Raw genomic sequence first — 23,518 nt, 5'->3', positions numbered from 1 at the left:
CCAAGCAGCATTTGGTTCTTGTAGTGAGGGCTGAACTTTCCTCACTGTTTTCTGCAGAGTAAGGAAATATTCTGAGGAAAAATGTGACAATTAAAGTATAACTACTTATTTATAAAGTTTTTAACTTTACATTTTCCCTAGGAAGAAGAAAGACCACAAATTAGAGGTGCAGAACTGGAATATGAATCACTCAAGGTAATGGGAAGCTTCAGCCCAAGGCTTTGAATATATTGTTTTGGCAAGTGACCTGCTTAGAGTTTCTCTTTTTCTCAGAGAACATCCTTAAGGACACCTTAATTCAGTCTTATTCAGGAATTACTTCTAGCTTCATGTTATTTCTTTTCATAGATTCTATTTCCTATAAGCTAAAGTTCAGTCTAAGCAGAAACAGGAGGAGTAGCTGCCATCTGAGGCTCTAGAAGGTAGGCAAGGACATGGATTCTAATGTCAGATGGCCTGGGTTCAAATGTTAGATCTGCCACCATATAGCTGTGTGCAAGTTATGTATGTTTTCCATACCTCAGTGTTCTCATCTATAGAGTGAGGTTAATAATACTATTTATGTTATAGGACTGTCATGAAGATTATATGAAGTAATTCATGTACACTGTTTAGAATAGTGCCCAGCACATAGTAAGTACCCAGCAAATGTTGGCTCCTGTCATTATTCTCATCATTTTTTTTAATGCCTGTACTTTACATATCAGCTTTAATTCTTAAAATAATCCTGCAAGTAAGTATTTTAGTTCCCATTTTACAGATGAGGAAATTGAAGCTAAGAAATATAAGTAACTTCCCTAAGATCACCCCACTAGAAACTGACAGGAACAGGATTTGAACATAGGTGTCTTTGGCTCCAAAGCCTGTGCCCTAACCACCAAACCCCACTTGTAGAGAAAGATAGCTCAGTATTAGTTTTCTAGGTATCAGAGTAAAAATGTATTCTAACTTATTTTAGAAACTGTTGGGAGGAGGAAGATGAAGGTAGAGAGTTTTCTCCTTAATGGTTAAAAGCAGTGTCTGATTAACAGGTACTATGTGTCTCTGGGCAGTTGAACAGGAAAAGGCTCTGATTAGGAAGGAACAGAAGTTTCTGAAATACAAAGTATCTTGGGTAACCCAAGAGTTTAGGTTTAAAACAAACAAACAAGAGCCCATTCCTTGATACAGAGTAGGTTGTGCACCTGGCTGGCTCAGTTGGTAAAGCATGTGACGCTTAATCTCAGGGTCATAAATTCGAGCCTCATGGTGGGCATAGAGTTTACTTTAAAAAATAAATAAATAAAATAATTAAAAATAAAATCAGAGTAGGCTGTTCTCCACTCAGCTCCTTCCTTAGCTTTCCAGAATCAGAACTTTTTGAGCCCTGTGAAGTTTGAGCTATCAGGCTATCAGCTATCAAGACACCCCCAGCTTTTTTCTAGGTTATTAATACATTATTTGTCTTAAATTTATCTTTCTCAGACATTTTCTGCTTGTGTTTATTTTTAACTATTTTCTCCATTTGTAAACAATAGTCTGGAATAACTAGAAAACTATAGCAAGATTTATGATTATAACCAAAGCTAAGAATTAGAAAAGCCACAAAATAGCATAAGAAAACTCATTAAAGAGAATTTTTTATGTCTATTTGAGAATTCTGAGGGTCTCCCTAAACTGTTATAAGGATTTTTGTATTTTTTTTTTTTTAGTAATATTACTTCAAGTCTGGTCCTGATATATTAATTCCTAACAGTGTTACGTGAATTTGTGTTAGTAGAACCCTGTCTTCTGTGGATTTTCCACTTCTTATGGTCCAGACCTGCTGATTACTGCTTCCTTTTGAGGCTACATGGCAGCTTGATACAGGGAATGCCTGTCCTCCACCCCTGTCCAACCCACAGTTCCCTTATCAACCCCTTCCCTTAAAGATAGAACTCTTCCACTGACATTTAATAAACACTTGACTAATAATACCTTGTATTTACTTTACAGTTTGAAAAGTTTTCCTGCACCTTATCTTATTTAATCATTGTCAAACTTCTGAGATAAATTATTTCCTCCTTAAAGATTATTAAACTGAGGCAGAGAACAGTTAAGAGATTAACAGAGTCTGGTCTTGAATTTAGGTCTCCAGACAGAAGGAAACTTTCAAAACAGCATTGATTCCTATTGTCACTTGTTTGAAAATTAATTTTTATTTAAATCACTATTTTAAAATACCCTAGAGAACCCTTTTACCCTTTCTAAATTATAACATGAATAAATCTATTGCTCCTTCAGTGAAAGTACTTCTCAGGTAATATTTATGTTTGCAGAGAAAGAAAAGAGTGGCAGCAAAGTGTCATCTCTATTATTCTGACTCTCTGATGCCTTCTGTACCTTTTGTCTAGAGGACCAACTCATGATATGGGTCATATAAGAAAAGAATCAGATGAGATGGAATGGCACAGGCCAATGGAAGGGGAATAGGACTGTCATCTCCAACTCTTTCCCATCTTCCTGCCTCACAAAAATGAACAAATAAGACATTCTTTGGAATATGTTAAAAGTGAAGCCTAGATTAAAAAAAAAAAAATTAAGCCCAGATCACTAATTTCCCAAGTATATTAGCTCAGTATTTCTCAAAATACGGTCCCTTGGCCAGCAGCATTAGCATCACCTAGTAACTTGTTGGAAATGTGCATTTGTAGGTCTCATACCAGACCTTTTGAACCAGAAACTCTGGGGGTTGGGCCATGCAGTCTGTCTGCAAGTGATTCTGATGCACTTTAAAGTTTGGGAAACATCGCATCGGAGCTTAGTGTCCAAGTAAAGACACTCATGTTTTCTGTTGCAGAAATGAGCAATATGAATCTGATTATCAGTTGGTGGGAGACTGGGGATAGGAAGGCTTACTCATTTTCCATAAGAATAGATTAATTCACGTGAAAGAAAGGGTTATATATTCTTATACTAGAAAAAAAGACTATAAATAGTTTTACTATAACTGTTGAGAGGTCTGATGTGGTGCTACAAACCCAAGGTGGCTTGTCTGGAAGAAACAATAAAATATTTTATCTTATACCCAAAAGTATCTCACTTCCACAGTCATAAGGCCTTGTGTAATGTGCTAAACAAGGCAGCATGGTGCCTTCAGAGGCCTGTCTGCTTTACCGTTTCCCAGCCGGTATCCTGAGACATTTCTATTCTAGCGTCAGAACTCTATTCTGGGTTGTCATTACCATTGTTTCAGCAAAGTTTGCATAAGCAGAGCTAACTGGTGGCATGAGGATGTCTGGTAGTTTGTGAAAGTATGGAGGGATAAAGGATGAGTTTGGCCATCTGGGTGGGAAAGGAATCCATCCTTTCCTCCCACTTCCCAAGACTTCTGCCAGCAACTTCACAAGCCTGTCATTCACATGTCAAAGTAGTTTGAAAAATACATTGTTTGTTGTCATCAAAACACTAAATGGAATTTTATTAGTTTAAGTGATATGTTAATTTTTTTATTAGAAGTTAAAAGTCTAAGATTTCAATAGTCTTTCCATTCTGTTTTACAAAGGAAATAAGAAGATGCTACTCAAGATTTCAGGGTTCTGTTCATCTGAACTATTCATTGGAAATAACCTGACCAGCTGAACCCTCATACTTGCCTTATATTTACCTGCAGAGAAAACCTGGGCTTCTGAGGAATGGGCTAAATTCTCCCCATAGGACTCAGCAGTCTCTCCAGGCCTGTGAACACACCCTAGGCAGGCCCAGAATAAATGTGGCTCTGGAATCTGGGTTGATGAAGCAAACTGCCATTCGCCTTGCTCAGCTACACTTGATGTTAGCTTCCTTGATTTGCAGAACAGAGCTCCCAGTAGAGCCTGGAAAGCTGTTTACTAGGGTAGCTCTGGTGATCTTTCCCACCAGAATTCTACCATCTTAGGAGAACACGAGCATTCCAGTGTAAAGTTGAGGATAACAGCAGTGAACTATTGTCTCTTCATACAGCGTCAAGAGCTAGAATCAGAAAACAAAAAACTGAAAAATGAATTAAATGAACTTCGCAAGGCCCTTAGTGAGAAAAGTGCCCCAGAGGTGACTGCTCCAGGTGCACCAGCCTACCGTGTCCTCATGGAGCAGCTGACCTCTGTAAGTGAGGAGCTTGATGTCCGCAAGGAGGAGGTCCTCATCTTGAGGTCCCAACTGGTGAGCCAGAAGGAGGCCATCCAACACAAGGTAAGCATGAGTGAGTGACCAAAGTGGGTGTCTGGAGACTGGCCTCTTTCTTTCTATCCTTTCCCTTCAATTTATAATGAACCAAACACTTATGAGCATTTTTTATCTAATTAGCATTTAGTTTAAAGGATATTGTCCAAAAAAATGATATTGTCATTTTAAAAAAAAAATCTCAATGTTGCTTTAAAACTGTTATAAATGCCAATTAAAGTGAGCAAAAAATAAATGAAAACCAAAATGATCTCCCATTTCTCACTCATTAACAAAGGGCTTTTAAAATTAATCTTTAAGTAGTAATCTGGCCATGATAAATTTTGATCAAAAGTACAATCCAGAGCTCTTGGCCAGCTCAGTCAGAGGAGCATGTGATTCTTGACCTCAGGTTCATGAGTTCAAACACCACATTAAGTATAAAAATTACTTAAATGAATAAAACAAATAAGTAAACTTTTTTTAAAAAGTAAAATTCTGTTAAGTACAAAAATCCATAGATTGTCCTGCTGTGTGAGAAGACATTAAATAAGACTTTAAAATTACTTGTTGAAAATAGCCCATTTAACTGGAAAGACAACATATAAAAGGGTTAGAAATGAGATCAGTGAGTAGAAGTTCCATGCAGATGATTTCTGCTCATTTTAGGGAGTTCTGTCTAATAGGGGGAGCTGTCTCAACTGGGGAGGGGCTGCATGTAGTGTCAACAGAAAGGACCCATGCCACAGGGTAGAGGTAACCCTTCAAAGTTCTTCCTGCGCTCGGGTAATTTGAGACCATTGCTGCCATGTGTTGGTGATAAAGGGCCTTTTTGTCATTTGCCATCGTAGAGACTCTGGGTAATCATCATAAAACCTGGCCTGTGTCCCTATCCATGTTCATGCAGCAAACGAAGTGTTACCAAGAATTAGACAATCAAGTATTCCAGCTTCAGGACATACCATATAAAAAATGACTATAATATATAATGAACTGGAAGATCTGAGAATACTTTCCTTGAAATGGTAGTTCTGCATGTGGTTAAAATAATGAATCTGGCATATAACATTTGGTTTTGAGAAAGATAGCTCATACTGAGGTCGACACTGATCCAGAAAATACCAAATTCTGAAAACAAGAAATTTGCGACTAATCTTGAAAGGAAAAAATATCCCAGGAATGAGTGGATTTATATAAAGAAATGGGCTTTCTTATTTTAAATCACAAACCCATTCGGGCTGAAATGAGGAGATTCTGGAAGGGGAATCTCTCCTTTGGCCTGGCCCTGTAGTCTCTCCTTTCCTGAGGCTTTCTCAGTGTGGTTTTCATGACTACTGCTGTGGTTGGGCCTTAAGATAGAAGACTGTCTCTTTATGCTAGCTGGAGCAGAGTCCAAAATCATAATTCCTTTCTCTGGTTCCCTTGTGACAAAGTGGTATTCTCACAAGAAACTTCAGTAAAAGTTAAGGGAAAGGAAAAAATAAAATGAATCAAGGGACATAAAAAACAATCCAGTTAACAGCGCAGGGTTCTGGTATCAGATGCGCTCACTCACCCAGCTTACAGTTCCTCTCTAGCCTCTCAGATTGGCTGGTCCTGTCTCACCAAGGCCTCTGCTCTCAGCCTACACATGGCAATAGCTTGTTCTTTACTAAGAAAAATGCCCACGACGCTGATTGAGACCTTTCGAACCCATGGCTGTCTATCCCATTCAGTTTCCAGTCCAACAGACTCATCATTTCACAGCTCCTTTGCAGGACAGTAGTGAGTGACACCCAGTGAGGTAGGTGATAATCCAGCCCAGCCAAGTCTACTTCATCTGCTCCACCTCTGTGAGTATTCTGAAAGGCTCCATTTGAACAAGTGACTTCCTATCAGAGCTTGACTGTAACTCTCACAGACCTAGGATAAGACTTTCAGCATATACATTAACAGGAGGGTCATTTTCTCACCTACTCACAACTTAAAAAACCAAAGCAACTCAAAAAGAATCTCAAGCACTTGTTCCTGAAAATTAAGAATTATCACATAAATATATATTAATGTCCACCTTATGCCGGTTCCACAAATACTAATTTTTGGGTCTTTACAGTTAGCTTTTCTGTTATGATGGGGTTCATTGATGGGATTTATTTATGGAACTAAGGGTTTATTGTTTTCTCTGTTTGTTTTTTGTGCTTGCTGACTTGTGATTTTCAGGATGACAAGGTAATTATAAAACTTTTAAAAAACTTTTAGTAAATACTTTTATTTAATCCTAAATTTTACCATACAAGTATTCCCCCAGTATATGCAATTGATGCTTCTGACCACCAAGTCTGTTTTGATATTTACAAATTAATTTCCTATTTGAGCCCTCTATCAGTGGAAAACTAATAGATATAGTAGGCTCCAGTCTGGATCAGAGGGAGGTCACCATGACTTCTAATTCATAGTCAGCTCTCCGACTCACTATAGTAGTTGTGGTAGGCCATCCACAGCACAGGGGCCCAGGATGGGAGTCCCTTAATTTGGAACATACCCAAAAGCACAGGTTTTCCCACACTCTTTTCTAGCAGCTGTGGATTTGTTGGCCAAGGATGAGAAGGAGCCTCAAGAGTAAAGCACACTTTTCTTGAGAAGGGTAGGATTTTCCTACATGGGGCAGCCCTTTCTAAACTTCTGAACTGGCTTAGGGGAGACAAACTTTGAGCAGTGAGTCAGGAATTTCCTAATGCTAGTGGTCCAAGTCTGATCCCATGCTCCAGCCACTACTTCTTAGCTAAAGTAGGCCAGATAAGGGAAGGCCTGGCTGCTTACTATAAGGAAAACACCATATAAAGAAGTTTATCTTTCCTTTAGACTAGTTAATAGGATCAAGTTACCTAATTTACCTAAAGTTCAAAAGTACATCATACAGGTTTTCAGATATCAGACAATACATACAGCATTATTTACTATTGGGATTGGGTCTTTGAGAGTTACTACTTAAAAGTTAAAAATCTGAGTATAGCCCATTGTAGAATAGAAAAATTTTCTTTCAGAGAAAGATAAAAAAAATTTCTATGAAATATATATTAAAATATATATAAATCATAGCTAAAGAAAGCTCTGTGTAGCATTTATGGGAAAGATTTTTAAAATTTAGTAAAATATAAGCTCTTATCAGATTATATTTGGTCTCTTTTTTTTTTTTTAAAGATTTTATTTATTTATTCATGAGAGACACAGAGAGAGAGAGCAAGAGAGGCAGAGACACAGGCAGAGGGAGAGAAGCAGGCTCCATGCAGGGAGCCTGACATGGGACTCAATTCCAGGACTCCAGGATCATGCCCCAGGCCAAAGGCAGGCACTAAACCCGCTGAGCCACTCAGGGATCCCATTATATTTGGTCTTTGAGGATGCATTTATAAGCTCACAAAAAGACAGCATTAGGAGAAAAGTGGGATTTTTTTTTTAAGTATGTTTCTGATCAAGAACTGGTCTTGAACTTATCTCAGAACTGGTCTCTAAGATCATGGTTTTTGAAGTGTTTTCTATTAAGTCCACTTCATTGTGAGACCTGCCTTTCGAACAAACATTGACTAACAGATCAGACATACACTATTTAGACAGATAGAATGGGCCCTTAGGTTCTAAAATGTATTATTCTCTAAAGGCTATAGTGCAGTAATTCTTAATCTATTCTTGCTCTGGTTTAGGAGAGACAGAGTAGCTGAATAGAAGCAAGATTTGGAAATTACATTGATTGTCAGACTGACCAAAAAGGAAAAATAAAAAAGGAGGTAAAAATGTGAGCAGAAAAGTGCTTTTCATACAAAATCATTAGTAATGCTGACCTGCCAGAAATGTATTTCAAAAAATTATGTACCATCCTATAATGGAACAGAGGGAAGAAAAATTGAGTAACAACAGATGGTGGATATTTACAAAGAGCTAAATTCTTCCCATTTATATGGGAATATATATATATAATATATATTATATATATATAAATGTGTGAGAAAAAAACTAATTTTGCTAAAGCATATCATCTACCTTTTTTGTACAGAATTTTTAATGGAAAAATGAGCTTTATGTCAAACTTCACAGTGTTTTACTGGGGCATTTGTTTTAGTATAACTAGATGGGAAGTAGTAGGAAGAATAGCTTTTGTTCTATTTTCATTCAGTAGTTGCTCAGTGTCGGGGCACCTGGGTGGCTCAGTTGGTTAAGCGTCTGCCTTCAGCTCAGGTCATGATCCCAGGGTCCTGGAATTGAGCCTCAAGTCAGGCTCCCTGCTCAGTTAGGAGTCTGCTTCTCCCTGTTTGTGCTTTCTCTCTCTCTGTGTCAGATAAGTAAATAAAACCTTATAAAAAAAATAGTTGCTCAGTGTTTTTACTTGGTTATTTTTCTAATGCTTTATGTATACTTGGAAATATATCTATGTTTTTATATATAAAGTATATACACACATATGTATATATAGACTTTGAAATATATATATTTATATTATAACATAGCATTAGAACAATTACCAGGCAAGGGACGCCTGAGTGGCTCAGAGGTTGAGCATCTGCCTTCAGTTCAGGGCATGATCGCGGGTCTGGGGATCAAGTCCCACATTGGGCTCCCTGTGAGAAGCCTGCTCCTCCCTCGGTCTCTGCCTCTCTCTGTGTGTCTCTAATGAGTAAATAAATTTAAAAAAATAAAAAGAATAACAATTACCAGGCAGGGACACCAAGGAGCTACTTTTATATATATATATATTCCCCCACCCCACATAATATAAAACACACATTGCCCATCAGTGATTTTATTTACAGGGCAGTGGTACTCTAGAATATCACCACCCTTTTAATAGAGGGACTGAAGACACCTCTTTCTCTTAACTGCCTGTGCCTGACCCTCCTCTCTATTATATGGGGCTGGAGCTGGGGCTCTACTGGGAGAGGTGTGGTAAGGCATGTAAACTTCCCTATTCTGGAGGAAAGAAAAATGTTTTCTCTGGTCCAAAGCTTTTGAGTTGACTGCTAATGTGGAAATGTGTCATTTTCCCCTTCAGAATACAATGACAGATTCTACAATACTTTTGGAAGATGTACAAAAAATGAAAGATAAAGGTGAAATAGCACAAGCATACATTGGTTTGAAAGAAACGAACAGGTAAGTCCATTCTTTTTTCAATCATTTTAGTTTAATCTTAATCATGTATATCTTTAGTCTTTAAGCCAGCCTCTTGCGCAGTAAGTCAAAGTGTTTATATATTGCTTTATTAGACATCAGCTAACCTTCAGGGGGAATTCAAGGTTTCCAGTATATTCCCATTTAAGATCTCATTTTTAATATAAGGTACCATTATTGATGTGAGGTGTCAAGGGGAATGCATTTTACATCAAGGGATTATATTTCTGTATATTTAGGGTCTTAGCCTTGAGAAGAAAACCAGTTGCTCACTGTTGGACTATCTTGGTTAGTCTTTCATTTTTTGTCCAGGATGGTTGGGATAGTTTTTAGGGATAACTTTAGCTCTCAGTTACGAAATTTAGTGTGGAAAGAAGTGGTGAAGTATCTGGAATCACCTCAGTATTGGCCATATCATTCTACAAAGGTACTATGACTTCTAGGATGGGACTCTGATATTTAAGATCAAATATTTGTCACATTTCCTAAGGTCTTTTGAGAAAATCCTAATTCTAGTTTTATCCTATTTACTGTAAACACAAGTGAAGTTTCAGATGGCACGCAGCTCAGTCACTGTGCACCTAAGAGCTTTGGGTAGGCTGACTGAGGGTACAAGGTTTGCACAGCCATTTAATGATGAAACTTTATCAAAGACTTTTATGTTAGAGAATAGATTATAGTAGAAAAATATTGAAGGCATAAAGACCAGTTAGGAAGCTATTTCTGTAATTGCATGACTGATTACAGTGACTTGACTTGGTTGGTGGCAGCTGGGATTGAGAGAAATGGGACACTTTGAAAGATACATAAGATACATAAGATGAGATCAAAAAGCCTTGTGGCTTCTGAGATGTGTAGGTGAGGAATAGAAAATCCTAAATAGAGGGTGGCTCTTGAGTGTCCGCTGTGGATACTTGGTTAGATATAGTAATGCTTTTTGTGACCCTGGGTCTGTGGTGTGGGGAAGCACAAGGTGGAGATAATCAGTAGATTTATAAATAGTGAATGTAAGCAGCTAGGAAGACACCCAAAGAGAGAAATCCATTAGGCAGTTGAACATATAGATCTGGAATTAGAGAGGTATGTGGGCTGAGATATAAATTTTGAAGTCACTAGTGTAAATACTATTGAGACCATGAAAATAGATCAACTCTCCAGGGGGAGATGGTAAATAGAAGAGCATTCTCTGGAATGTGCTTTCTGTACACTTCATATCAACAAAAGTCTTGTAGAAGAGTAAAAACCTGGGCTCTGGAGTCAGATAGCCCTAGGCTCTGCTACTTGCCAGTGTGTTGCCTCCAAGGTATCTTATCTCTAAGCCTCGGTATCTTTGTCTGCAATGTGGCAAATGATACCCAGTGGGTTAGTAGAACTAAATGAAATAATACATGTGGAAGGATATAGAACAGTGTCTGATAGCAGATACTGTGAAATATTATTTTTATACCCCAGATAGAAAAAGCCTGTAATCAACTTTGTCATTATTATTTATTTATAATTTTTTTAAGAGAGAGAGCACATATGAGCGAGTGAGAGAGAGTGGGGTGGGAGAAGGGACAGAGAGAGAGAGAGAATCTTAAGCAGGCTCCATGCCCAGCAGAGAGTGTGGAGTGTGGAACCTGACACCATGCTCGATCTCATGATCTTAGGATCATGACCTGAGCTGAAATCAAGAGTCAAGCATTCAACTGACTGCACTACCCAGGTGTCCCTATATATACTTTTAATAAAATATGTCACATCTTTAATATAAAAGCAGTTTCCCCAGATCTAACATTAATTTTGACACAAAAAATCTTTGTAACAGTTGTATCATAAAAGTTGAGAGCTTTGGACATATTCTTATTTATAAGTCACTCCTATAGGAATTTCTTAACACAATTTTAAAAATAGGAAAGTGGTTTTTATTAAGTGAAAACAAGTTTCTACTCAGAAGACTTAAAACTTCATTTTGAACTGGACTATGAAGGTTGCCACATGAAGACAATAGCTGACGTTTTCATTCTATATGTGTGTGACTATCATGGTTGATCTTGGTCTCTTATACAATATGTGACATAAAGATCACTCTCCTAGCTGAATAAAATGTTGAAAACAACTTCTTTTTCACCTTTTCAGTCATTTCTTACTTTACAGAAAAAAGTAGCTCTAGCTCCTTGATTGTTTTGTTCTTCTTTCTACTTATTGACATGTGATGTTACATGTTACCCATTTTGTACAAAATTAACCAAAAGTAATTTTTGTGATAATGTCTTAACGCCATCTGTAATTAATAAAAACAATCTTATTGCCTTAATGAAAAATTGAAATACCGCGTGCTACTCTTGACCATCATCATCTCATGACCATCCTGTATCCCTTTGTGTTTTGCATTGTTGTTCCTTTTGCATGGAAGATCACCTGCTATGGATTGCCATGAGTTGAATGAGGATGGAGAGCTGTGGCTGGTTTATGAAGGGTTAAAACAAGCCAACAGGTTATATTTGTCTCCTCAAAATGGAATGTTATTAACTTGTTGCTTCTCTTACTAACAGTGGCCTTCTGACTTTAATTTCTGTGTTTCTTATACATTAGTTGTCTTCCTGGGTAAATTTCAGTAAAATGTAGAACATTCAGCCAAGTACCTTCTTAAATATTTTCTCCACTAAGAGATGCAATTACAGCTGAAATGGATTGATAGTGAATTTAAGAGTTGCTGCCTGTGAGTGAAGGATCTTCTCTTCATAGACTAAAATTTCTGGCTATATCACTAGGGATTGGAAAACATAACAAAACAAAACAACAAACCTTTCAATTAGAGCCCAAACTATGGTGGGAAAGAATAATACCTATTATTTAGTAGTTTCTTATTTGTAATAATGACCAATCTAAAGGAAAGTATCACCTATGAGACTGTATTCTTATATATGTTATCATGCTGCCTAACTGCAGTGTTGAGTGCCTAATTTGGCATTCTGTGTGATTATTGTGAAATTCAGATGTGCGAAACCACAAACCAGAAGGGTCTCCTGTATTGCTACAGTTCAAAATAATAACTCAACACATTAAATGTGTTTAGGGGAAAGCAAATAAAACTGAAACAGCAATAGGTTTCTAACACAGATACTCATCTGCTCTGGGGTATTTGTATCTTTAAAGTCTCATTAAAAATACCACTTTAGTGATTAAATTTAAAAAATACTTAGCTATTTGTTCAAGGGGCTCCTGCTTATTCTGCTTTGTTGTAATCACAAGCCATTATCATTAACTTTGTGGTGTTATTGGTTCAAATGTCTTTGAAATTTTATAATCACTAAAATATTTTTAGTCTGCTGTTAACCGTTTGCTTGCAATGGCATCAGGAACTTTTGCCCAGCAGTTGATTACAAAGGGGATTAGAATAAAAGAATGTTTTTCCTTTCTTCATGTTAGTTAATTCCTAACCATAACTTTGTTTTGTGTTTGGAAAGGGGGTGAATATAGAAGTGGGGGTGCATGGTGAAGGGAGGATGCCGTTTCTCCCTGGTACTCCCGCAGTCGATGCCCTGGTTTGCTTACAGGCACAGCTGACTTGGGTGCTTGCTCAGAGAAGCTGCAACCACTTTGTCCATCCTATTAATAACATCTATGAAAAAAAAAATAACATCTATGTTCTAAAATCACATCACAAAAAAAATAACATCTATGTTCTAAAATCACATGTTATTGATATAGAAGTGTATGGGAGAGAGAAAAGATGACAAATACAAAATACACGTATGTGAAATTTCAGAATGACCTGTGTGGATTTGGATAAATCTGTATCTATTTCAGAGTCACACCAGCCTTTCTGTCCCTCAGAGATAAGAGTTGAAAGTAGAAATGGGACCCTGGTCATACTCTGCCTGAAATTAGTAACACTGAAATTCTTACAGGCATATTTAATGAGATAGGGAGTTTGTAATCTTGTCCTACACTGCAGAATTATTCTGTGGCAAAGATGCTGTCTTTGCCAACTGAAATGCTAGTTTGTAAACAGTGTAAGCCAGATTAAAAGTATGTTTTTTTAATTGACTATTTTAGTCACCATTTCTAATAAACTTTTCAAAAGAGCTTAAACTTTCCTATTTCTTAGGGCCTTTGAGAATGTTATATTTGTAGCATTCCATAATTCAGAAAGATGCAAATGTGAGAGCACTTCGCTTGTTTGCGTTTCTTAACTTGAAAGAAGTCAGAAGTTACACAGACACTACAGCTTCCCCACTTTTCCTGCCCTGGCGAGCGAGCATAAAGCCTCATGCCCAGCAAGCAGAGACACAGGTGCCATCTCCCTCTCCTACCTGTGCACTTCTCCCCAGGCTCCTGGAATCCCAGCTCCAGTCCCAGAAGAGGAGCCACGAGAACGAGGCTGAAGCCCTCCGTGGGGAGATCCAGAGCCTGAAGGAGGAGAACAACCGGCAGCAGCAGCTGCTGGCGCAGAACCTGCAGCTGCCCCCGGAGGCCCGCATTGAGGCCAGCCTGCAGCACGAGATCACCAGGCTGACTAACGAAAACCTGGTAAGCCATGCTTTCCTCAGCGTGCAGCGCCTGGCCCTGCAGCACTGGCCTTGTTTCCTTTCCGTCAGACACATCTGTATGGGCTGGGAAAAAACTTGCTGCTCCACACTCCATAGCAGAGACAGAGTAAGGAAAATGTGATTGTGTTTGTTGACGTGAAAAAGTCCCAAGCACAGGTTGTGTATCTGACAGAAGGCTCTGGGTTGTCTGAGCATTCTTAGACCTCCCTTGGGGAGCCTGGGAGATCTCCCCCAACTGTGTGCTGGGCTTTTGACATCCTTGAGAACTCGGCTCACCTGCTTCCTCCCCTTTGGCTGCAGATTCTCTGCCATTTTAAGGAGCTGTGTTACTTGGTTGTCATAGTAGAGACTAGGGATGAGCTTTAATCTTTGGTCCCCAGGCAGCCACCGAGGCCATTCCTGCCTCCATCTCGAGCAGATGGGCAGGGGTTGGAGTTATGGTGGGGAAGGTGGTTGGCAAAGCCAAGCGGTGGCTTTTGGTTGACATTGGCTAGACCTCCCAGGTCAGGGTGGAGGGATATCAGGATTTAAGTCTGTATGCTTTTGATTCTAACAGAAGTGCAGTGAATGAGGAGATTTTTTTTTCCCTTGCCAGATTCTGAATGCTGGCACAGAATCCAAGTTATTTCTTATTCCTCCTTTTTCTTTCTTTAGCAGGAAATATGTTCTGAAATATTTTTGTCACAAAATAATTTTTATTATAGACATAAATCTACTTAGGTTTGATAAGTATATTAAGTTAAAAGTCATTGAAAAATTATAATTCTGCATTTCTATAGAAAATACTATATTGTAGTGCCAGCCTGGTTTTGAGAAAAGCTATTTGGAACTGATAGTTGATTTGTCTTTCTTTTTTTTCCTAAATTCAGAGTTTTAATGACCTTTAATAAAATAGTTTGGATTTTCTCTGAATATTTAACGGTCTGAATTATTATAATCAACTCCATTAGTGATCACTTATATTTCAGATCGTTTTCTAGTGTCCTCTATTTAACCACCTTTTGTATTAATTAGATGTAAAACCCAAAAGTATTCTTTTCACCTTCTGTCCCTCTGAAGGCAGCTTGCTATGTGAAGCTCCATTGTAGGAATGGGAGAAACATATGTCGGACTCTTTACATAGTGACTGAAATATCACAGATTTGTGGGGGAAAATGTTTTGAATCATGGAATATTTTTGAAACGTCATTATTCTCTCAAGTATGTTGTTGCTTAAATTAAACTAACAGTGCTTTAATGCCTCAGAATCGATAAATATACTGAATTATAACAATTGATCAGTGTATATAAATTCTGTGCTTATAAGTGATTGTTAAAATACAAGTCGAAACCATGAAATCAAGATGCTTCTGGATGGCAAACTCCCAATTTTTTCACTAAGTTGATTAATCATTTATTTTGCAATCTTGTCTGCATTATTAATTTTCTTGGCAGTTTTTCATAGCTAATACAAAAGTAAATTAAAGCTCTGAAATTTTAGGGGGGTAGAGTCTAGTTAATGAGTTTCTCTGAGTTTTAGACACCCTCTACAGGTCAGCTACTTTCCGTACCTGACTACTAATTCTGGAGAATAGTTTCAAACTTAAGTATAGGGAATAATGCACTTTTCAAAACCATGATATAATTTCTTAATTGTGCATTTCTTTGAAACACTTGAACAGAATGGTAAAGCCCAATGGACCTACACTTAGTGTTCTTGGGAACTCTATCCTGCATGACCCACTTACCCACCTACTTCCCAACACAGACACGAAGATGGCCTTTTTTCCTTCCTCCACTTGTGAACATGCTCCATGGGCCTCCCCCATGTTGCCTTTATGGAAGGAAGACACATAGCTTCTCACCAGCCTTTTCACCCTCAGGCAAGAGTGCCAACATTGCCTTAATTTTCACTTTCATTTTATTTGCCTCCTCACCCTTGTCACTGCTGCTGGCCACAGGAGAAAAAAAAAAGTACAACAACTTGTGAGGAGGTCTGAGGAGTGAAATACCAGCTTTCTGTTCTGTGTAGCCTGCTAAATGATGGCACCTGAGCGATAGCCTGTTACCCTTGAGCACATGAAAATATATGTGTATGTGTGTATCTATATAAAATTAGAATCATCTCTACTGGGAAGATCAGAAGGCAATGGGCAGATGACAAATCAGCCTTTTGAGAACATAAACTGTCATTATTTGTGTTGTAAAATATTTTAAAATTTATTTTGCTGAGAGGTCACATTCCCCTCAAAGACACAGAGAAAAACAAATATCCATTGTGCCTGTTTTTTCAGTATTTTGAGGAATTATATGCAGATGACCCTAAGAAGTATCAGTCATATCGGATTTCACTTTACAAACGGATGATTGTATGTAAACTCAGAGTGCATTTCTGTTGTCTCCCTTGCTACTTGTAGCCTCTATTACTGAAGAGCACACTGCTGCCCACCCCTCCTCAGGAATCTCTTCAAAAACTTTCACGAGACCTATTTCTCCCCACAGCTGTCTTGTAGCCAATGGTGTCACCTCTGTCAGTGTCCTGCGTCCATTGTCACGTTGGGTTTGTTATTAACAATAGGCTTACAGTGTGATGGAAGCAAAATGTGATTGGAAAGATAAAGTAAAATCCAAGAAGCACAACTGAACACTTTGAAATGTTAGCACCTATTTCCTTCGAATCAGTAGTCTAGTTTCTAAATCTGCGCTGTCTCAACTGGAAAGTGAATGAGTATTTGTGTTTATAAATACCATTATATTTGCACCATTACCTGCATAGCAACCAGACATAGCACTGACTGACTTCGCTCCTAAACTTTGAGTCTGCTGTTACCCACTTATTCTTACTTATTGATGTCTTAACTCTGTCTGCGATTTTAGCCATCAGAGACATTTTTTACCCTCTCCCCTTGAATGTACTGGCTTTCTTCTTCCTTTTTTTTGCATATAAAGTACTTGGAATTCCCCCCTTTTTTCTGTAAGCAAAGTTATATCGCCTGTGAAATTTTATGGGTGTGTTATACCACCTGCCACTTGGACCTAGGTCAGCAGACCACTCTTTATCCTTTCTCTGTGTTTTTTTTTCAACTTACCTTTTATTTCCCCCAAACTTCTTAAGTTATAGGACTAATTTCGACATTTCCAAAGGGTAGGTCTCAAAGACCGTGCTTCTCACACACAGGGGTCAGCCAAGAGCCCTGACCTAAGTTCAGCCATCCTTAAAACTTCCCACAGAACTTTTTGAGCACTTGTCAAAATTTATTTTGCCTCTTCCCCCTTGAGAGAAAGCATTCTACTGAAAAAAGCAGTACATTTTACAAGCATTTAATTGTTTTACCCACAAGGAGTCTACTGGAAAAGACTCCCCAGTGAGCCCGCTATCCATCACGCTGTAAAGGATTTTACTGCAGTGTGTATTTTAACATTTGGCTTTTATTGTAGCTGCATTTCCCATGCCTGCCAGTTTTAGCCAGGTGGTGGCTCCACCAGCGAGCTTTTCTGGAGCTTTTATGTAAAACTAACAGTGTTCCTGTGATTTTGTGTCTGCTTTCCTTTTGTGCATTATAGAAGGCCTATTTTGATCTTTCTATTATATTTCTCATTTTAATCTTTAGGACTTGATGGAACAACTCGAAAAACAAGATAAGACAGTTCGGAAACTGAAAAAACAACTGAAAGTATTTGCCAAGAAAATTGGTGAACTAGAAGGTATTTTAACACGTTTTTACAACAATTGCGGCATCTTGATTTTGTATTGCTATGCCAGTGGTCTAACAGGTTTGCATGTGAATATTAGGGATGATAACAAAATTGACTTTCAGCAAATCTGACCTCTGTGGAGTGGAAATATCCATTGCTAGGTAGGGAAAAATGTTCTTCACGAAGAGAGAGAAATCATTCAACAAGCATCTAGTGACTATCCTCTATGTGCCAGACACTGGGCTTGGCAAATATAACATAGAGGTTTAGCACATGGATTTTGGTGCCAAGCTTTTTGGCTTCAACTCCCAACTCTTCTATTAGTCATCTGATATTGGGAAAATTATTGTATATGTGCTGCCGAAGCGAGCACAGATATTGGGAAAATTATTGAACCTCTCTATGCCTTGGTTTTCCCACTTATTAAATGGGAATGATCTATGTTAAATGGCATCTACCTGACAGTTTGTAAGGATGAAATGAATTAATGTGTGTAATATACTTAGTGTGTTCCCTGACACATGGTAAATGCTGTATACAACTTAACTATTATTTTTTTTCAACTTAACTATTATTATTATTACAATTAGTATTAGGGATACTAAGAAGAGTAAGACAAGTCTGTGTCCTCAAAGAATGTAATGGAGAAAAAAGAGAAAAAATGATTTATGATTACAAAGAAATAAGATTTTTTTAACATTTCACAATTTACATATGATAATGGGAAAACAGCTTGAAAAAAATGATCAAATATCAGTTGTAATTATATACAAATGAATCTTGTCTTTTGGATTAGTGTGTTGGTTCCTTCACTAAGTATTTACCTAGCTGCCAGATATATAGCAATGAATGGAGATAAAGCCAGGTTTTAAGTTTATTTCAACAACGTTCTCATTGTTCAAGAGATTTAGAGACCCTCTTTGGAATTGCCTTCACACCTATACACTTTTGACCAAAAATGATACTCTGTAGTCTGACTACCCATCTAGTCTCTCAATGTCACTCTGCATAGTTTGGAGTGTTTGGAAGAATCTACCATGTTAACTCTGTATGGTTTTCATTCTCTCAACATGCAAGGTCTGTCACAACTGTCCTTTCTGTTTGGTCTTCCTAATTGGTCAAGTCCTGCTCATCCTTTGAGACCAGAGTCATATGTCACATCCTCAAGAGCAGCCTCTCCTGATCACTGAGACAGGCTTTATGGCTCTGTGGACCACAGTTAGCAATTTTTCCATTTGAATCACTGGCTTCCTCAGTGGACATGAGCTTTCTGAACATAGGGTCCACATCTTTTTTCCTCTTGTTTTCATAGCACCAGTATTACCTAGCTTGGTGTTTGACCTATCATAATCATTCCTTAAATGTTTGTTGAATGAATAAGTTCCAAACATATTTAGAATGATGGCATAGATGTTTACTTTGAATGTACTCTCTTGGATGTACAAATGCTGAAATATTTTTGTAGAAATCAGACAAATTACTTTGCAGTCATAATTTATAAACCTTTTTAGCATTACATGACTCCTATATTACACTAAAACTTTGAACCTCCCAAGACACACACATGGACTATAATGTCTATTGATAAAACTTTAAAAAATATTTATTCAGAAAACCTTTATGCCCTTAACTCTACTTTAATTATATCATAAGATGATAATTAGACAAGAGTGCCTGAAAGAACTGATTTTAAGGATATTAATTGGTAGATTATTTTTTAAACTTCTAATGATTTCTTTGTAATACATTAGTAAAATTTGATAAATAGCAAAGCTACTTATTTTAAGTTTTTACTCAGCTTTCTTTGATACATATATTTTAATTGAGATAGGTTACAGTTCAAGATGTCAGCAATTTTAAGCTATTGTCAATCAGAAATCAATCTCATAAATTAAACTATCTCACCAGCTGTATTCTCAAACCTATAAGTAGCATTTGAGAAGGCACTTCATAGATTAAACAAAAGGACATCATATTCTTAAGAAAAGTTATATTTGAAATTAAATAACACAAAATTAAAGAATAAAATGAAGTAGATGTATATGACTTGGGCTCATGCTGGGTACTCCTCCCCTAAATTAGAGACTAAGGTAACAAGCTCTTCTAACACTTTTGTCTTCCTATTTCCTTATCATCCATTATACAGAAATACAGGGAACTTTCTACAACAAAAGCCTTTTTAAAAACTAAGTTTTCTTGTATTTTTCTCTAAATATAATATACTTAAATTCTTCTGGTTTAAAATAGCAAGATTCTTATCTCCTTCTATGGGCTACCCTTAATTAAGGAGACTTTTTTAGAAGCCAGTGAAGCCTTTCATTTTTTTTTAAATGCCAACATATATAATTTTTAGCAGAAATTATAAAGCTAAATAGAGAGTGTTTCAAATTTTGATCGGCTTTGTGCTATATTTTAATCCAGGAGTGGGTGTTCCATCTCAACTTTCATAAAGTCAGGGAATTTAGACCTAAAAGAATTCTAGAAATCAGTTAATTATTTCATAGGCATAAAAAACAGAGGCCCAGAAACCATAAGGGACTGCCAAGGTCTCAGCCAGTGAGTAGCCAAACTGGAACTAGAACCCAAGCCTCTAGGAACAACTGACTTCTCTCCTTACTGTCATATTTTCCAATTTTCCTCTCTACTTATAGGAATTTATTCACCTGTCTCCATTAAACCTGAAATCAAGATCTTTCTGGTTCCAAAGTGGGGAAATTAAATTTTTTTAAAAACGCCCAATTTCCTTTCCTTTTCCAGGACAAAAAGGCTCAAGAATATTTTTCCCACAAATATAAAGAATCCAGAAAATGAAAATAGGTATTGCTTCAGGTTTTTTTAGAAGAAAGTCTGTAATAGAACATTGGACCAAATGACCCCTAAGGTCTTATGAGTCTTTGAAAACTGAAATGCAGTCCCAGCTTCTTTCTTTCAGGCCCTATAATTTCCTGATGCTGCATACATAAAGACTGACATTTTAATTAGTAGATGGCTTGTTAAAAAAATCAGAATTGTGTTGAGTTGACATCCATATTTTATCTATGAATTTTTTTTGAAAACTCAAATCTCTGAAGACAATTCAAAAGCAGAGAGAAAATTTTAATGAAAATATGGAAAACCATCTCTGACATTTTTGTGCAGAACCAAAAATATCTTGGTTAAAGGTTTTGTAAAAAGAAAGTAAGCTTTCTTTTAAAATGTGACATCTCCTAGTAAAAATATTCACCATATTTCATAAATTCTGAGGTGCTCAAATTTTTACATTTTAACATCTTAAATTAAGTTGCATCTTTCAGAAACTATTGACAGGTTGCATTTTAATTGGCAGTGTTTTTCCTTCTTTAGTGTTATGTAAAATAATGGTATATCTCATCACCAGTGGATGAAATCAGTGGGCTTTAAAACATTCTCTTGGGGTTAGAGTCCAAATAGGTACTTTTATTGATAAAGAAAATATGTTGACTCTATTTCCTCCCAGAATTATTTCTGTGGCTCAAAGTGACTAGTAACATGGATGCCAGGGATTTTACTCTTTTGTACTTTACATGCAGTGTGTACATGAGCTGTGAAGGTCACTGTCTGCTAATTCTGAGATCCTCATGTTGTTGTTTTTAAACTGACTCCAGAAGTAATCTTTGTAAAACTAAATGGCTTGAATCTCCTGTCTCCTGTATAGAGACGTATATTTTACCATGCATATGAAGCACTAGACGCCACAGCCCTGACTTGTCCAGTCACAATGTGGTCACTCTTTAGATATTATAGTGTTGATGGACGGTGGTGATTTTCAGCGCTGATAATCCTGGTGTGTGATGCTGCAGCATGAGGTGGACGGGGTGGCACTAGGCTGGCTCTCTGCCACATAAGCAAGAATACTGGCAGGTATTGGTGTTCTCCGTGATAACCTTGTCCTGCGGAACTGGCTTCCCAGAACTAACACAGGAAATTACCCAGAGTGACCGGGGAAGAACTACTGATACCTTGGGGAATCAGCAACATTAAACTTTCTAATGCTTCTGATCTGCATTGTGTCTGGCAACAGATTCAACTCAATCTATCCCTAGATAACTGCCCCCTCCCTATAGGTAAAAGAATTTAAAAACCTGCTTAGTAGCATATATTTTCACAAACACCATCATAACTCTATGTTCCCTTACCTTCCCTTGCATTTCTCATTTAATTCTCAATTTTTGCAATGAAATTGGAGACCTTTTTCTTTTAATTCTTAGCGTAATCCTTCTCTAGCACTTGCCATTAACAATAGTGACCATTTTTAACATCACAGGGCCATTAACCAGTGCTTGTACTTTAATGGTTACAGCTTCATGGTTAAGACTTAAAGCACTTGACTAAAAACAAACAAGCAAAAAACAGAATAATATTTAGGAAATCATATTAAATAAAAGCCTTTATCTGTTCATAATTTCTTTGAGAATGAAGGGTAGCAGAAGAAAGTTAGGTCTTTGCCTTATGAGGCCTTTGTGAAAAATGATACATTTCACATCAACTAGTGTGAAGAAATACTTATCTACCAGCTATCTTGATGTGGTTTGAACTGATTGCAATGATACATTTTAAAGCAAATGTTCTTTTTCTTTAATGACTGGATTCATACAGCTCAAAGTGAGGGGAAATCTTTGATACTCTTGCTGCCTCTTTGTAGAATACTGTTTTTCTGTGACTTAAAGTCTAAATATCTTAAACATTATGATGATGCTGATTGGTTAACCAAGAAGTTAAACCACTTACTTTGGGGACATTTAACCTTACTTTTGACAAAGGAAACTTTATTACAAAAAAAAATGTTTTTACAGCAAGTAAGGTTCTTTGATGTTGATAGTAGCCAGGCATTAGTGGCTGTTGGAGTGACATTACCATATAATTTTGCCATCTATCCACCTAATTTTAGGAGAAAAGGGTATTTAAAGAGGAAATAATTAAGTGGCAAATATGTCAAGTTTATGTTGCTGTAGAGTTCATTTCAAATTATTGGAATGTGGAACCCTTGTATCTTTTCTACCTGGAAAATATTTTCTTCTCCTTTTTGTTTCTCATGAAGTGGGCCAGATGGAGAACATATCCCCAGGACAGATCATTGATGAACCTATCCGTCCAGTTAACATTCCCAGGAAAGAAAAGGATTTCCAAGGAATGCTGGAATACAAGAAGGAAGATGAGCAAAAGCTTGTCAAGAACCTGATTCTGGGCAAGTATTTTCTGCATGGAATAGAAGGTCTTTCTGGTGCATCTAGTCAGTGATGGGAAAGACTAGTCACTAATTTTTAAGATACTCAACACTGGTTTCTTTAGTCATCATTGCAAACTGCATTATCCTTCTGCGGTAGCATCCTGACCACGTCATGCCTTATCAAACTACAGGGAGACTTATGTAGGATCTACCTATAAGGATCCTTTGAAGCCAGACTTTCTTCACTCTGGCTACAAATTAAAATATCTGGGGAAGCTTTTGAGAAGTATTGGTGTATGGTCCCTACCATAGACTCATTACATTAGAATCTCTACAGGGAAGAGCCTGACCATGTCAAATATATTTTTTTCAATCTTTCAGAGAATTCTGAAGTGCAGCCACAGCTGAACACCACTGCTCTGGGCCATTTAACTTACTAAGTTTCATTTTTTCCCTTGCTTTCTTTCACAACTAAATGTGTCAAGAATAACACTTTGGTAATAGGGAAGAAACCAAAGAATTAAGGAAAAGATTCCAGCTATGGAAGGGGAGAGGACTGGACAAATGAAATGGACATGAAAGAAGCATTTCAGAGCAGCATAGGGGCAAGATGGGGTGTAAGCCCACTAGTTCTGCAAGAAGACTCTTTAAGGGAGGGTGGGAAATGAGTTGGGAGTGCACACAGCCTGAAAGTTATGAACTGAAAAAGGGAAAAACTTCTGTGTTCAGCCTTTGTGTAGCATTCCTCCCAGCAGGTGTAGGCTGACAGCAATGCGATTGACAGTTATACCTGATTTAATATTCCTGGGGTTTGTGGCATTAA

The 23,518-nt window shown here is 37.4% G+C and overlaps 1 protein-coding gene across 4 annotated transcripts in view; it reads left to right on the top strand.

The window, feature by feature from the left end:
- MYO5A (myosin VA) overlaps positions 1-23,518 on the top strand; it is a 191,859-nt gene that overhangs the window by 150,731 nt on the left and 17,610 nt on the right. Inside the window, exons 27-34 of one of the 4 annotated variants that reach the window (XM_025472761.3) lie at positions 142-195; positions 3,961-4,188; positions 9,182-9,282; positions 11,696-11,776; positions 13,617-13,815; positions 16,109-16,183; positions 17,426-17,519; positions 22,567-22,713. In XM_025472761.3, coding sequence (XP_025328546.1) covers positions 142-195; positions 3,961-4,188; positions 9,182-9,282; positions 11,696-11,776; positions 13,617-13,815; positions 16,109-16,183; positions 17,426-17,519; positions 22,567-22,713 — 979 coding nt within the window. The remainder of the gene's footprint in view (positions 1-141; positions 196-3,960; positions 4,189-9,181; positions 9,283-11,695; positions 11,777-13,616; positions 13,816-16,108; positions 16,184-17,425; positions 17,520-22,566; positions 22,714-23,518) is intronic. The other 3 variants (XM_025472765.3, XM_025472764.3, XM_035708806.2) reach the window with 3 other exon arrangements.

Source organism: Canis lupus, chromosome 30 (genome assembly GCF_003254725.2).
Source record: "Canis lupus dingo isolate Sandy chromosome 30, ASM325472v2, whole genome shotgun sequence".
In the NCBI taxonomy this organism is placed as follows: domain Eukaryota; kingdom Metazoa; phylum Chordata; class Mammalia; order Carnivora; family Canidae; genus Canis; species Canis lupus.
Note: the sequence above shows the minus strand (reverse complement) of the source record. Positions and strands in the feature narration are given on the sequence as shown.